This window comes from Pipistrellus hanaki (assembly GCF_964339955.1).
Source record: "Pipistrellus hanaki genome assembly, chromosome: X".
NCBI classification, from domain to species: Eukaryota; Metazoa; Chordata; class Mammalia; order Chiroptera; family Vespertilionidae; genus Pipistrellus; species Pipistrellus hanaki.
The window spans coordinates 26,514,040-26,530,595 of NC_140524.1; the positions used below are offsets into that span (position 1 = coordinate 26,514,040).

The 16,556-nt window shown below is 37.5% G+C and overlaps 1 protein-coding gene across 5 annotated transcripts in view; it reads right to left on the reverse strand.

Moving 5' to 3' along the window:
* The window catches only part of SLC25A14 (solute carrier family 25 member 14), a gene marked incomplete at its 5' end in the record, with an annotated part of 33,686 nt that overhangs the window by 12,313 nt on the left and 4,817 nt on the right, over nucleotides 1–16,556 (reverse strand). For 3 of the 5 annotated variants that reach the window (XM_084870166.1, XM_084870167.1, XM_084870168.1), the window contains 5 exons: nucleotides 4,674–4,769; nucleotides 8,274–8,359; nucleotides 10,899–10,993; nucleotides 12,343–12,490; nucleotides 15,582–15,675. In XM_084870166.1, the coding sequence (XP_084726292.1) occupies nucleotides 4,674–4,769; nucleotides 8,274–8,359; nucleotides 10,899–10,993; nucleotides 12,343–12,490; nucleotides 15,582–15,675 (519 nt within the window). Of the gene's footprint in view, nucleotides 1–4,673; nucleotides 4,770–8,273; nucleotides 8,360–10,898; nucleotides 10,994–12,342; nucleotides 12,491–15,581; nucleotides 15,676–16,279; nucleotides 16,391–16,556 lie in introns of those variants that run through there. The other 2 variants (XM_084870169.1, XM_084870170.1) reach the window with 2 other exon arrangements.

The window sequence follows — 16,556 nt, forward strand, 5'->3', positions numbered from 1 at the left end:
TATTAAAAAAATCCAATAAAGCCTTGAAGCATAAGTCAGTGGGGAGAGAAGTGCTTCTAAGTTTAATTTACAGAATTTCAGGATATGCAGAAAGAACACACTAGGATGTCAGGTGGAGCAGCTAGGGAGAAGGCCAAAGCAAAAGCAATATTTCCTTATAAGTCCTCCTGGGGCAATACTACCAGAGTTTCACTCAACAACATATTACAGCTCACATTATTGTGCAGGGCTGCTAGAGCATTAAAAGTCATATTTTGAAGAATACTGACACAAGAAAATACTTATGATATAACTTTTAAAGAAGGCAAGACATAAAATTACACATAGTACTATTCTAACTTAGGCAAAAAGGTATGCACACATGCCAAATTTTTGTAGAAGATTAGAGGGAAATACACCAAAATATTTTCTTCATCTGGGATTAGGATAACAGACCAGTTAATTTTCATTTTTATATCTATCTCTTAAAAATCACAATGAATGTTTTAGTTTTAGTTTTTAAAATTATTTATCTTTATTGTTGAGGGTATTATAAATGTCCCCATTATACCCTCACTTTCCTTCTCCATCTGATTCCCACCCCCACCCCAGGCCTTCACCACAAATGTTTTACTTTTATAAGTAAACTAGAGTCCCAGTGCATGAAATTCATGCAGGGGGGTAGGGCCCTCATCCCAGTCTGCACCCTCTTGCAATCCGGGACGCCCTCAGATGTCCGACTGATGGTTTAGGCCCAATCCTGCAACAGGATAGGCTCTAAACTGGCAGTTGGATATCCCTCTCGCAATCCAGGACTGCTGGCTGCTGACCGATCGCCTGCTTGCTTGCCTCATCACCCCTAACCACTCTGCCCACCTGCCTCATCGCCCCAACTGCCTCTGCCTGCCTGCCTGATCGCCCTTAACCACTTGCCTGCCTGCCTCATCACCCCTAACCACCTCTGCCTTGGCTGCCGCCACCACAATTTCGTGTGGAAGGTGATCCGGAATTACATGTGGAAGGTCGTCCGGAAGGATGTCTGGAATGACATCCAGGTTTGGCTCAGTGGATAGAGCATCGGCCTGCGGACTGAAGGGTCCCAGGTTCGATTCCTGTCAAGGGCATGTACCTTGGTTGCAGGCACAACCCCAGTGGGGGGTGTGCAGGAGGCAGCTGATAAATGTTTCTCTCTCATCAATGTCTGTAACTCTCTATTCCTCTCCCTTTCTGTGAAAAATCAATAAAATATGTTTTTAAAAAAGGTTGTTTGGCTGTCCAGTCTAATTAGCATATTATGCTTTTGCAATATTATTATAGATTGTGTTCAAATGTCATTGAAAATTGAACATAACATACTATGGGGACAATTGCTTTCTGAAAGACCTGTTATATTATTCAATCATCTCTAAATTTCCTAACTCACCCTAGCTGGTTTGGCTCAGTGGGAAGAACATCAGCCTGCGGACTGAAGGGTCCAAGGTTCGATTCTGGTCAAGGGCACATGCTCAGGTTGCAGGCTCGGTCCCCAGTCAGGGGCATGCAGGAGGCAGTCAATGGGTGATTCTCATCATTGGTGTTTCTATCTCTCTCTCCCTTTCCCTTCCTCTCTAAAATCAATAAAAATATATTTTAAAAAATTCCTGATTCAATGTATACAGTGGAAGTAATATAGCTGTGCTATCCCCGTGTTTTATTCTGCTGATTTGGCTGACTGGCCCAAAAATGCCTTCCTCTCTGACCCGTCCATCTGCTGAACTCTGTTAGAAGACTACCTTTACAGAAGACTACTTTGGTGAACACTAATGTCCCAAATTGGAGTCCATGGACTGAATTCAGACAAGTTTTGTTTCACCAAACGGTGTTTCTAGAAGGCTGAATAAGCTGTCAACATATTAAAAAACCAGGACACTTCACATAGAAATGCAGATTTCCAGCTTCTCTTGAAAGTCCAGAAAACTTGGCCACACTGATCTCACATCACACATGGCAACAATGAGCGGGGCAGGTGCTTTCCAGTTACCACAGTCCCCACCACTCTATTGTCTCTCCAAATCTGACATTAGTGCCAGTCACGCTTTATTGTTGTATTCATACAGCTATTTCTCCCAATGGAGTAGGGAAGAAAGTGAAATGTTTCCAGTATCCATATTGTAATCAAAGCAGGGAAATAAAGCATAAACAAAGAGGACCATGGGTTTGAAGAAACATGCAAACAAACGTATTTCCCTTTGAAATAAAAAAATGCAATTCTGTATTTTAATATACAAATAACATGTCTGTGTCAAAAGACTACATAACACAATGTACATGCAATGGATGATGTAAGTAGCCTGGATCATAAAAGTAGCTATGTTCAGTTCCTCAAAAAATTAAACATAAAATTACCATACAATCCAGCAATCCCACTTTTGGGTATATACATAAAAGAACTGAAGTCACAGTCTTCCCTCACCCTTGCCCATAGCACTATTATTCATAAAAGCCAAGGTATAGAAACAACCTAAATGTCTATTAACAGATGAGTAGATAAACATACACAATAGACTACTATTCAGCCTTAAAAAGGAAAGAAATTCTGACGCATGTGACAACATGAATGAACCCGGAGGGGCACTATGCTAAGTGAAATAAACCAGTCACAAAATGACAAAAGTATGATTCCACTTATATAAGGTATCCAGTATAGTCAAATTCATAGAGACAGAAGGTATAAGGTTGTGGGAAAGGGGAGAAGAGGGAATTTCTTAATGGGTACAGAGTTTCAGTTTTGCAAGATGCAAAGAATTCTGGAGACCGGTTGTAGAAAAATGTAAATGTACTCTATACAACTGAACTCGAAATCATTAAGATAGTAAAATTTTTAATGTGTATTTTATCATAACTAAAATTTTTAATTAAAAATAAAGTAGCTATGTTCCCCTGACCAAATCTTCAATTCTATTTATTTAGAATTCAATTCTTTCCTTTAGCCTTACTTTGTAAAAAAAAAAAAAAAAATTCTAGCTAGTTCCATTTTTTGGCTTTAAATTGAACTAATCAAAAAACAGCATCCTGCTATTATTAAAAAGCAAACCTTGCCGAAACCAGTTTGGCTCAGTGGATAGAGCGTCGGTCTGCGGACTGAAAGGTCCCAGGTTTGATTCCAGTCAGGGGCATGTACATTGGCTGCAGGCACATCCCCGGTGGGGGGTGGGCAGGAGGCGGCTGATCAATGATTCTCTCTCATCGATGTTTCTAGCTCTCTATCCCACTCCCTTCCTCTCTGTAAAAAAGTCAATAAAATATATTAAAAAAAAAAAAGCAAACCTCAAGGATCATTAACAGATACCAAGACCATTAGGTGAAAGATTATTAGATAATAGGATACATGCATGATGCTAGAATATAACCCTACAGACTACTTGCTAATTGCCAATGGGGAAACAGCTTATCTTTTACGAAGGTGAGATCTAGTAGACATCATCTTACCAAGTAGTCAAACTTGACATCACTAACTATGGGATAACCCAACATTATCTGACTGTTAGTATGTTGCATATGAAATACAGTCTTACCCATGAACTTCTCTTACCAAAAATGTTTAACAAGAATCTAATCAAGCCAAAAGACTTAACTTCTAGTTTATAGAAAGTACAGAGGGAATATGAGGAATAATTTTATAAGAAAGCTAGCCTGGTCTCATCAGAAAAGGAAATTTTAATATGGGTTGGGTGTTGGGTATTAGGGACTTACTGTTAATTTTCTTAGGTATGATGATGGTATTATTATTATTATGTAGGAGAACGTCCATATTCTTAAGAGATATATAAGGAAGAATTTAGGGGAATGCCATGATGTCTGAACTTACCTTTCAAATAGCTTAGCAAAAAGAAAAAGGGTATATACACATTCATAAATAGATAAAGCAAATATGGTCAAACTTTAACAGTCATTTAATCCAGGTATATAGGTATTCATTGTTCTATTCTTTCCACTTTTCTGTATGTTTGAAATTTCTGTAAGAAGTTGGGGAAAATTATAAAGTAAGAAAAAAAAGCAAAGTTCTCTTTTTTAAAGAGTCTATTAATAGAATTTACCTTCTACTCTCTCTGCATATTCTACTAGTAGTCTTACTTAATATTAAGTGGTTAAAATAGGATAAATCATTACAGGAAAACAACAAAAAAAGAAGTATGGATAGAAGACTGAAAGATAATAAGACAAAATGTTAAAAGTTATTATCTCCAGCTAGTGGAACTTGATATATTTTTTTTCATTTATATATTTTCTCAATAGTTTATAGTACATCTTTTATCTTTAAAAAGATTTAAAATATTATTTTAGGCAACAACTTTAGAACGTAAGCATTATAGAGGTATCATGAACAAACATTGTTATGTCAGTACAAAACTGACAAAAATAGATATTGAAGAACTAACTCGCTGTGAATTTGAACAAATCAAAATGCTATCTCAAATAATGTCATATCTTATCTCATATACATAACCCCCAAACATTAAGTAGAAATAAAGACAACTGATAAATTCTGGTCCTTTCATAGGTGATAAGGAGCTTCTTACCTTATTTTGGGGGTTACTAAGAATCTTACACAGTATGAGATGACAGTTCACAATTGTATGACTTTATATATAAAAGGTATTCTTTGCAAATTATAAGAATTGAGTATACAACAATATCAGGAAAAGAGTACTCACCCTCCACAGGCCCTTGGTACCTTCTTGCTGGTATATATCAATGAAGCTGCCAATCATGCTGCCTTGGAACAAGCTTCCCTGAGCCTGCATTCGAATCTAAAATAAGAAGAGGTAAACATTTTGTTTTGACTGAGAGAACAAAAATGAGATACTTTACTCATTTAAAATTTAAGAAAACAGTTTTTGGCAATTAAAAATCAGGCCCAGCAGGCATGGCTCAGTGGTTGAGCGTCAACCTATGAACCAGGAAGTCACAGTTCAATTCCCAGTCAGGGCGCATGCCTGATTGTGGCTTAATCCCCTGTGTGGGGCATGTAGGAGGCAATGCATCAATTATTATCTCTCATCATTGATGTTTCTATTTCTCTCTTCCCTTCCTCTCTGAAATCAATAAAAAAAATTTAAAAAGGGAAAAATGAACCTGCTATTATTATGAAGTTAATGACTTAAACTATATATAGAAAGTATCCATAATAATAAAAGCATAATACACTAACTAGACCAGACATCCTTCTGGATGACCTTTCTGATAAAGCTGGGGCTGTGAGGGAAGCCCAGGTCCTGGGTGCCTGCCTGGGGCCTGAAGGAAGCCTGGGTCTCGGGTGCCTGCAGCCTGGAGGGAACCCCAGATCCTGGGTGCGGGTGGCTGGAAAGAAGCCCGGGTCCCAGGTGCCAGAGGGAAGCTGGTGCCAGTAGCCAAAGGAAGGAAGGCCTACTCTCGCATGAATTTCATGCATTGGGCCTCTAGTATCTTGTAAAGGTGATTTTATCAGCCTCACATTTCTCATATGTAGGTCTATCATTTCTGGAGTTAAAAGAAAACTTGAGGAAAAGAACAAGTACCCAGTGTAGGTAAAAAAAAAAATAATTCACTTAAAATGTGAGTAATTTAGTGAAAAATTAAAACAGTCTACATGTCAAAAACCACAAAGGATTGGCTACATAAGTTTATGGTGCATCCATTTAATGGAATACTGTGCAGCCATAAAATTATGTTGTAGAACAATATTTTGACACTGAAAAAATGTCAACAAGTAATTGCTAAATAGAAAAAACAGGCTACAAAGCAGTATGTAGGCTATATAATTTTTATTAAAAACATGTGCTCTTAAAATAAGCCATATGCACAAGAGAGTGGATGAACATACACATGCAAATGTTGACCATGGTTTAAGTCTGAGAGATGAGGTTATCCATGAGCATTTTTTCCCCTTTTTGCTTTTTCTGCCTCCCACTTTTTTCTATATTTAACATGCACTGCTTATGTAATTATAAAAAGCAAAAATGTTTTAATGTAATTTTATGCTACAAGACATTAAACTGAATTTTATTTGTAAAAAGCATGATACTATATTCTGCAAACGAAGAAAAATCAGCCTGCTTTTATTATGAGAAGAGCACAAGAAAGGAGATAGAGCACTCTCGCACACAGAATCACAGGAGTGTGCCCTAGCCAGTTTGTTTCAGTGGACAGAGTGTCAGCCATAGAATGACTTGTCCCGGTTTGATTCAGATCAACGGCATGTACCTTGGTTGCAGGTTCAATCCCGGCCCTGGTCAGGGAGCATATGGGAGGCAACCAATCAATGTGTCTCTCTCACATTAATGTTTCTCTCTCCCCCTCCCTCCCACTCTCTCTAAAAATCAATGGAAAAATATCCCCGGGTGAGGATTAACAACACACACAAAAAAAAAGAATCACAGGAGTCATCACTAAATACTAGTGCCCCAAATGTAGCTCTGATTTTCATCAAGCAAAATTCTAGGTTTTCATATATATCATGTAACGTCAACATGTCTGTATGTAGAAAATCAACTGCTATAACTAAAGGTTGAAATAAAAACCTAAACCAAATTATATCAGAATAGAAATCACCACAAAGACAAGCTGAAACCACAAATATCGTATGACTAGTAGCCCTGCACAGGAATCCATGCATGAGTAGCTCGCTGCCACGCCCTCCTGTAGCTCTTCACCACTTGTAGATTGGTCATGACATTACAGTGTAACAGATAATTAGCATATTCCTCTCTTATTATATAGGATAAGTACAAGTTTTCCTTAAGGAGATGATTCCTGAGCAGGTCTGGGACTAGGGTGGAGCAACAAGCAGGGCACTTCCCTCAGGCACAAAATGTAGGAGGAAAACACAAAATACTTCAGTAATCCAGATAAATAACATCTTAATGAAACATTTTTTAAAAAAATCAAAATTAATGCACAAAAACCAATAATAAACCAAATATCAAAATTGCAACTAAAATAGGATCCAACATGGTGGGATTAAGGTGAGGCAAAGAAGATTAATTGTACAAAATATTGATATGCTATTCACCATTAATTTTTTGCATTCATCTTAATTTCTGAAAAATATTGCATAAAGACATTATCTCTTGATTACTGAGTTTTTGGTACCTCCTTACATTTTGCAATCAAAGAGATTGCCTTACTTGTCTCGTCCTAGTCCTAGTCTTATTTCTAAGAAGTCTTGAAGGATAAATTCATAAGGAACGGGGGGAAAGCAATTGAGGCAAAAACAGAACTATATGCACAAAAGCGAAGAAGCAACACAAAGTAAATCAGAGAAAGAGCTATCCTAGGATAAAAGGATTGAACAGCCCAACTGCAATTGTAAATCTTATATTGTTACCATCACACTCTAAGTTTGTGATCTGGGATTCTCACATATATGTTATCATATATTTAGTGCTTTCAATTAATCATAATCTGATCCATCATACATTTAAATAAGTTCAATAGAAAATGTTTGCCTTTTAATGAGATAAAATAAGATGATTTATATTAAAATAAACGTTTCATTCTGTATTTTGATAAAATCTGAAAGCAATCCATATTTTGAAAACTCAGCACCACTAACCTATATTGTTCTTATTCTGAATTCAGAAGATCCCAACACAAGCCAAAATATACATACCATTTCAAAGCCAAATCTCACTCTTAATAGAAATATGGATAAGCCAGGAAAAGACAGAAGCATTATAGACTTAAGGTACCTCAATTAGGTACTAGAAGAGGCTTTTCCAAAAACTACATTTCAATTTATTCCCTTGTTCGGTTCCCCAGGTTACACCACAGGTCAATATATCATACTAAGCTCTGGAAGGGGTAAAGGTTATGCCTTTCTTTTGTAAAGTGGGGAAAGGACTATTACATATACAAGTTCTCTCTCAGATCACTTTTAGAAAAGAGTACAAATGGAAGTAGGGGATCTTGAAATTAATTTCCTTAAAATTGCACAGCCCTTGGAAAGAACCTATGAAAGGTTTCAATATTCTATTTTGAAGACCAATGGATTAATGCATACCTTAACAAACTGAGTACTATTTATTGAGCATCTGCTACAACAAGTACAATGACAGGCGCTTTATACTAGTATATATGTATTATCTATAACCCTTAGCAACCATATATGATTAGGTACTGAATTATCTTCATTTTACAAATGAAGCAATTAAATGATTTACCCAAAAATTTACAGCAGACAAGTGACAGAGTGGGGAATCTAAACCCAAATCTGATTCAAAACTCATGCTCTTTTCACATCACACTGCACATCCAATGTACCAGACCTCTCTTACCTTTAGTACATCGGTGGGATTGGCTATAGTGGAGGATATCACTCCTGACACTACCCCACAGATCATATTAATTAGAAGAGTTTCATCTGTAAAAAGGAGGGGGGAGAAAGAAAGAAAGAACGAAATGTCTGCTTGTGTTAGGTACCAGTTTCTAAGAACAGAGCACTGAGCTATCAGAGGAAGGGAAACTTAAGTCAGAGAAATGACTGTAGAAATGAACTACAAAGCTTATGAAAGTGAGCACATATTTCTAGATCTCAAATCAGTACTGAAATGTATAAAAATTGCAATACATAAATCATTTTCTAAACTATTTCTAAAGAACACTGGGAGATGTTCTATTATTATATGTAACTGCTAATTACACACACAAATTCAAATGTGGTATTTTACCTTTCAATCATTTCAAACATCTAAAGAAAACTATTTTAAGTCTTTCTGGAGAATCATTAACTCAAAAGACTCAGGACTGAATGTTAAAAGATAAATGATGACTCACTTATTATATGGAATCTTATGAACAAAATAAACTGATGACCAAAATAGGTCCAGAGGCATGGATGCATGGAACAGAATGACAGATCTCAGTGTGGAGGGAATGGGAAAAGATTAACCAAAGAACACATGTACCTATACATAAATCATGGATCCAGACAATAGTGTGGAGAAGGTCTGGGGTGGGGTGGGGCTGGGTAGAGGGTGGTGAAATGGGGGACATCTGTAATACTGTCAACAATAAAAAAAAATTTAAAAGATGAAATCTTTGCCCTAGCCAGTTTGGCTCAGTGGACAGAACATCTGCCTGTGGACTGAAGGGTCCCAGGTTTGATTCTGGTTAAGGGCACGTACCTCAATTTCAGGCTCCTCCCTGGCCTGAACCTGGTCAGGGCATTTGCAGGAGACAACCAATCGATGTTTCTCTCACATAGATATTTCTTCTTCTTCTTCTTCTTTTAAAATATATTTTATTGATTTTTCAGAGAGGAAGAGAGAGGGACAGATAGCCAGAAACATCGATGAGAGAGAAACATCGATCAGCTGCCTCCTGCACACCCCACACTGGGGATGTGCCCACAACCAATGTACATGCCCTTGACTGGAATCGAACCTGGGACCCCCTAAGTCTGCAAGCCGACACTCTATCCACTGAGCCAAACCGGTTTCGGCTCATATAGATATTTCTGTTACTTCCCTCTCTCTTCCACTCTCTCTAAAAATCAATGGGAAAATATCCTCAAGTGAGGATTTAAACAAACAAACCAAAAAAAAGACAAAATCTTTGTCTAATAGAAAAAATTATCTAAATATTGTGATTGGCCTTAATATCTACTAGCCTCAATATCTACTAGCCTCTATTTGTTTACAGGAGGTTTCTATAATCAAATATGAAAAACTAGTCATTTGGAACTAAATCCCCTACTACCAAAAGCAAAACAAAAGAGAAAAAACCCACAGAGCCCCTGGCCAGATGGCTAAGTTGGCTGGAACATAATCTATGCATCAAAATCTTGCAGATTTGATTCCTGGTCAGGGCACATATTTAGGTTGCAAGTTTGATCCCCGGTCAGGACACATACAGGAGGCAACCTATTGATGTTTCTCTCACATAGACATTTTTTTCTCGCTCTCTTTCCCTCTAAAATCAATAAAAACAGTCCTAGTTAGTTTGGCTCAGTGGATAGAGATTCGGCCTGCAGACTGAAGGGTCCCAGATTTGATTCTAGTCAAGGGCACATGCCTGGCTGTGGGCTCAATCCCCAGTAGGAGGCATGCAGGAGGCAGCCGATCAATGATTGTCATCATTGATGTTTCTTTTCTCCCTATCCCTTCCTCTCTGAAATCAATAAAAAATGTTTAAAATATAAATAAATCAATAAAACCAATAAAAACACATCCTCAGATAAGGATTTTAAAAAAAAAACAAAACAGAGCATATTTTTCTGAAGTTAAAATTTAATCTTCACCATGAAGAGCCCACAAACAGAAACTAGGTAAACCCAAGTGAACAATCGTGAAATGAAATTACTTTAGGAAGAGAACCCTCAGGATCCTCAAAGAAGCTCCAGAGTAAGTTGATTTACTAAAGTGATTCAAAGTCCACTGCTAACCAAAAGGCCCTCCAGCTGTCTCCAACCATGCAACAGTTCCAGGCCTGTAGTAAAATAACCATTTAGCACAGCATCAGGCTGGAAATGTTGCAGAAGCAAATACAGGGCCATATAATACTGCTGAATGCAGATAAGGTGCCCTAGATACATCAGAATCTAGAATAGCCTAAAATTACTCCACCTAAGAAACGTTTATCAAAATCAGCAGCTAGAGAAGTCCTTTATAGTGGAAGTCACAAGAACAGCATTAATCTTCTGGACAAGCTTATTCCACATTCCCTCTGTGATGGCCAGAAGCCTTTGTTTCCCTTTGATAGGAAAAGGGGCAGACTTGAAGAGCAGATCCCTCTAACACATTATCACCTCTGCAAGAATGAATCCCAAATCAGTACCAGCTCACTGTGTCCTTGCAATGACTGTCACCCATTCTCACCCAAAATGAACACTTTCTTACTAAGCATGATTTCAATAATCCCCTTGAGTATTACCCCAAAGAAAATAAGGAGTTTATACTGACCTTCTAAACGTTCTACAAATAATTTCTTCAAGCTTTGATAAATGCCAATTTTAATGGTGCCATATGATGCCTGTCTTAGTAAAGCAGGAGCAATTCTGCCCAAAAAAAGCGGAGGGAAAGTCAATTATACTCAACACGAGCTTGCAAATTATACATGTCTAGACAGCCTACTCATTTCCATTAGCTATCTCATTCCACCCAACAGCCAATATATATATATTTTCAAGCATTCATGGAACCAAGAGAGCAAATTAGGGTACTAAAAGAAACCTCAATAAATTTTTAAAAATTGAAATCATATAGGTTATGTTCTCTGGCCATGATGGAATTAAACTAGAAAGCAAGAAGGAAAATGCTTCAACATTTAGAAATTAAACAGCACACTTCTAAACAATCCATGGATCATATAAAGTCTCAAAGGAAATTTTAAAAATACATAGAACTGAATTAAAAGGAAAAATTCACCCTTTAAAATATGTGCAATGCAGCCAAAGCAGAGCTGAAAGAGAAATTTATAACACAAAACACTTAGATTAGGAAAGAGGGACAGCCTCAAATCAATCATCTAAATTCCTTTGTACTAGAAAAACCCAAAGCAAGCAGAAGAAAATAATAAAGAGCATAACTTAATAAAACTGAAACAGGAAAATTGAGAGAATCACTGAAACAAAAAGTCAGCTCAAAAAATCAAAATATTAGCAAATTGAATCCAGCAATGTACAAAAAGAAGTATATACCATTACCTACATCATAGATACATTTTAAAAAATCAACCTTACTTCCTAACAGTTGCAGATACATCTTTCATCCTTTCAAAGAGGTACCAGGGCCAAGATTTCACCCTATTTAAGTTATAAACTTGAGACATTCTCACTCTTGTGTCCTTTGAGATTCTTCCAAATTACAGAACTATATGTTAGTAGTTATAAATAGAAAGACATCAGAAGCTCAGCCAGTTAGGGAAAAATTATGAATAAATATGCATACTTTTGACTTTGCTTGCTATCAGAAAAAAAATAATCTTGTGATTATCCATGCTGATGAAAGAATATGGATGTATTACTTGATTTTTCCCCCAAGAAAATTCTTTGAAATTCAGCCTAACACAGATTAATAACAAAATTGATGTCTATTCTCTGAACAATAAACTGGTACCCTAGATGCAGGAGCAGCCTAGGAAACTGGCAGGAGATAACAAACTGGACAATAAACCACAAAGATATGGCTAACCAAAAGTTGACCCCTAATAGCTTTACACACTTATAAATGAACACAAAATCCAAAGCTCAAGGCTTTAAGTAAGTGAAATATAAACTGGCACATCAATATTCAATTACAACTTGAAATGGTGAATATGAACAGCATAAACTATCAGACAGCTAAAATACGTGACTTCTGTAAAAACTATTTTTATTCATGATGGAAGGTAAGAATCCAGTCTTACCCTGAATACAAAGCCAATATACCTTCTTCTTTATAAATTCTGAACAAGGCATGAAACATTCCTCGATATTTTATCTCTTTGAAGCGGGCATCAATGCTTTGGCCTTGAACCTGCAGTCGAGTTTTGGTTAGGTCCACGGGAAAAGTTCCTATAAAGAACACACTCACTTATAAGTTTTGTGTTTTTTTTTTCAAGGAATCACGGTTAACTGTTGGCTGAATGTGTACAAATGACATTTTCCCCCTTTATTTTATTACTAAAGGTGAGGGGGGGCGGATACCTCAGCCCAGCCTGTGCCCTTTCACAGTCCAAGAGCCCTTGGGGGATGTCCGACTGATGGCATAGGCCTGCTCCCCACCAATGCCTGTCATAGTGACCAGTAGTTCCTTTGTTTGGTTGATTTGCATATTACCCTTTTATTATATAGGATTTTTTTCCAATCACCATTTATTCCCCATATACCCTTTTCCACCTCCACCAATCCACCTCCCCGCCATGAAGTCATCACACAATTAACCAATGATATTTTTTAAAACATAACACAAAGTTCTTTTTATAACACAGAACACTAGAATAACACTATCATAAGTCATGTCTTATATGTGGTAAAGTGAAATGCACTGTATTCTATCTGATCAACAGGATTTCACCCATAATATAACTGAAATTGTAATATAATAAAGTGCTTTTAAGATTGTCCTTATATATAGTAAAGGCAAAACAATTTAAATGTTTTAATTTCATATATTACATACAATCTGGCATTTATTTCTGTCTCTTCCTTCTGCCCACTTCAAGTCTCCTCACTTCTCCCTCTTAAAATTTCCCTAAATTTTTACAAAGAAGATAAGAAAGTGTTAGATTGTTGCTCCAGATAGTCTTATATACTATTACAAGGTTTTGTGTTTTTCTTTTTATCTGTTTACAAGAAACAAACAGTTCCCTAGTATTATAATGACAAAGTCCTATTTAGTCTACTCATCCTGGTTCCTTAGGTAATTCAAGACTAATATCAGTCTTGAATTTTCTTCAAGAAAGTTTTCTTTAACCAAACTTCTTTCTCTTATTATATTAACACATAGAAGTGGTCATTACATTGACGGAATATGTTTCACAGAATATTTCAAGGTCTAACACTAACAAGGTGATTATATAACTCTGGTCACTGATGACCTTGATATGACAATACCAGAGCATATGCCAAGAAAGTTAACAAATATCAGTGGATTGGAATCACTTATTTAGTTTAGGAAGAGAAAATCTGGAAGATTAAAAAAAAAATCTAAAAAATATTTCAAAATTAAGATCAAATAAAGAAGAATCTGCCCTAGCTAGTTTTGCTCAGTGGACCTCAGTTTGCCACAGGTTTGATTCCAGTCAAGGGCATGTACCTCAGTTACAGGCTAAATCCCATTGGATGCCTGCAAGAGACAACCAATTGATATGTCTCTCTCACATCGATGTTTCTCTCTCTCTTTCTCTCCTCCTCCCTCCTTCCTTCCTCCCCACTCCCTTCCACTCTCTAAAAAAAATCAATGAAAAAAGTATCCTCCAATGAGTATTAACAAAACAAACAAATAGAGAAGAATCTGTTTGATCTTGTTAGTCAATTTCCTTCTAAAATGGGACAGAGGTGCCCTGGCTGGTTTGGCTCAGTGGATAGAGCATTGGACTGCGGACTGAAGGATCCCAGGTTTGATTCAGGTCAGGGGCACATGCCCAGGTTGTGGGCTCACTCCCCAGTTGGGGGCCTGAAGGAGGCAGCCAATCAGTGGTTCTCTCTCATCACTGATGTTTCTGTCTCTCCCTCTCCTTTCCCCTCTGAAATCAATTAAACATATTTTAAAAAAATAAATAAAATGGGACAGAGGTTTGAAAAGTTTGGACACTTATACTAAGAAAGTTATAAATAACATCATAAAAGACCATTCTTACAGGAATATAGCAGAAACCCCTATCTTATCTAACTCCCTTTGTTATTTTCATGTATATTACTTAAGCCTAGCAAATTAACAAATCATTAAACTGTCAAAAAAGCTTTCTAGGTGCAGAGGTGAGATAGAGGAAGATATAAACAGATGGAAGAACATACCATGTTCATGGATTGATAAAATCAACATCATTAAAATGTCCATACTACCCAAAGCATTCTATAGATTTAATGAGGTATTAATGAGCAGTATCCTGTGTGTGCAGGCAGCTGGGGCTGTCCAGGTGCTGAGGCTTGCGCGCTGGGCTTCCCAAAGCCTGCTTACGCAGGCCAGATCAGGCCCAGTCCACAGCCAAGGGCGAGGAAGATGAGGATCCTTACTGCCCCATTCAGTTTTCCAAAGGCAAGCTGTCCAGTCCCGGTGGATGGTGGGGCATTCCTTGGGAAAGGAGCAGCAACAAACCTAGTGGAGGGTGTTGCCCTTAGCCTGTCCCTCAGGATTCTGCTCATTTGGTGCTTCATTAGGGAGACCAGCACAGACCGCTGGTTCAAACAGGTATTGGAAGAAGAGCTGCCGGAGCCCAGCAATCCTTTGGAGGAGCCTGGAACTCTAGCTGCCTATGGATTGAGAACTTAAAGGGGTGCCTGCGGGACAGACAGCGAGGGACCAGGCAGTGGCCCTTAGGTTTGACATCGTGTTTTGATAGTTTCTGTCGTGGTTATGTGCATCCCCAGGCTGAAGGATTTGGACGGAGGAGAACCTGGCCACACTGACCCTCGGGGAAGGAGAGAGCAAAATGTCAACAGATGGGACCCTGTTCTTTGCCTGATACTTTGATGCCCAATGAATATGTACGAAAGACTTTTTTTAGATTCATATAAAAGGTTTTGGATTTGTGATTTTGTTCAACATTACGTTTCCAAAGCAATTCTGGTGACACTTGTAATCCAGTGTAATCTAGTTTTCAGGTCTTTTGCTTTCTGAAACAGAATAACTAAGAAGAGTTAAAGTTTTTTATTTTATAATGTACTATGTGGTATGTATAAATTAATGTTAGTTTTACAAACTAACAAATTTATAATAAATTTTAATTAGTTAACATAGGAAAAAAAAGCTTTCTAAGTTTAACTTTTTTAAACTTCACTTTCCATATCATTAGTAGTACTTTCCCAGAAAATGTTAATTGATGGCTTTGAGATAATAGTTTTTAAAACAAATAGGGCCTTTCTTTTTTCTCTTTCTCTACCATTCACCAAAAGCTGCCATTTATACCATAAAAAGCAGATTTGTCAGTTTTCACATTCTTACCAAATTCCGCAACAATAGAGGCAAGGCCGCCATATACAAAGGGTTTCCAATTCAGACCAGACATCTCATGGCTTCCAGTGTCACTTTTCTGATACTAAAAATAAACATAAATCAGAACAAGGCACAAGAGTAAGGAGCATCTATCAATGTCTTATCACATAAAACACATCAACAAATTTGGCAAATAAAACAGACATAGAGGAAAAACCCTACCAAATGGAATGACCAAAAAATGGGGATCCCGTTTTATGTGGTAGATGATCATGAATGTGTTTACTGCCAAATATGGGCAAAGATCAATCTGTGCCCTTCATTCTCTAATTTCTTTAATTTTACCCCCATCCCCACCCCAAAAAAAGAGGTTCCAGGCCATCCAGCACACCCAACTTAGACATTCAGCTAGACAATTACTAGTGAAGGAACCTGAAGAACAAATTATATAGGCTGAGGCATCTCATAAAAGCAGTTCATGGTATTCAGTCACATTTATTCATGTGCAAAGTACAGCTGATACCACTACCTTCACATACTAGCATACTTAGCTCACACATCTCACCACTAAACTTTAGAGTTTTAGTTCATTAGCTCGTTCTAGCTATCCACAACTTTTCCCCCAGCGTGCGCTGCACGCGCGCGCGCACACACACACACACACACACACACACACACACACACTAGGCCCAGGCTGAGTTAAACACCTTTTCACCTTCCTTCTGGTTCCCGAATGAATGACAGCAATATCGTATCTCTCTTCTCTGTGACATTTAACATCCAGTGAATCTTCTTTTCCATGACCTTTTAAAGCACATGCATATAAATGTTTTTCTTTGAGTTCAGGTTCTTTAACAAGGTATTCTACTCCATCTCCTTTTCTTCCTTTCTCATCCCACACCCAGTAGACTTGTCATCTTCAATCATTTCAATTTTTTCCCCTGCCACCCTCAGCTATCTCTCTTGAATCTTTTATTTATAGTT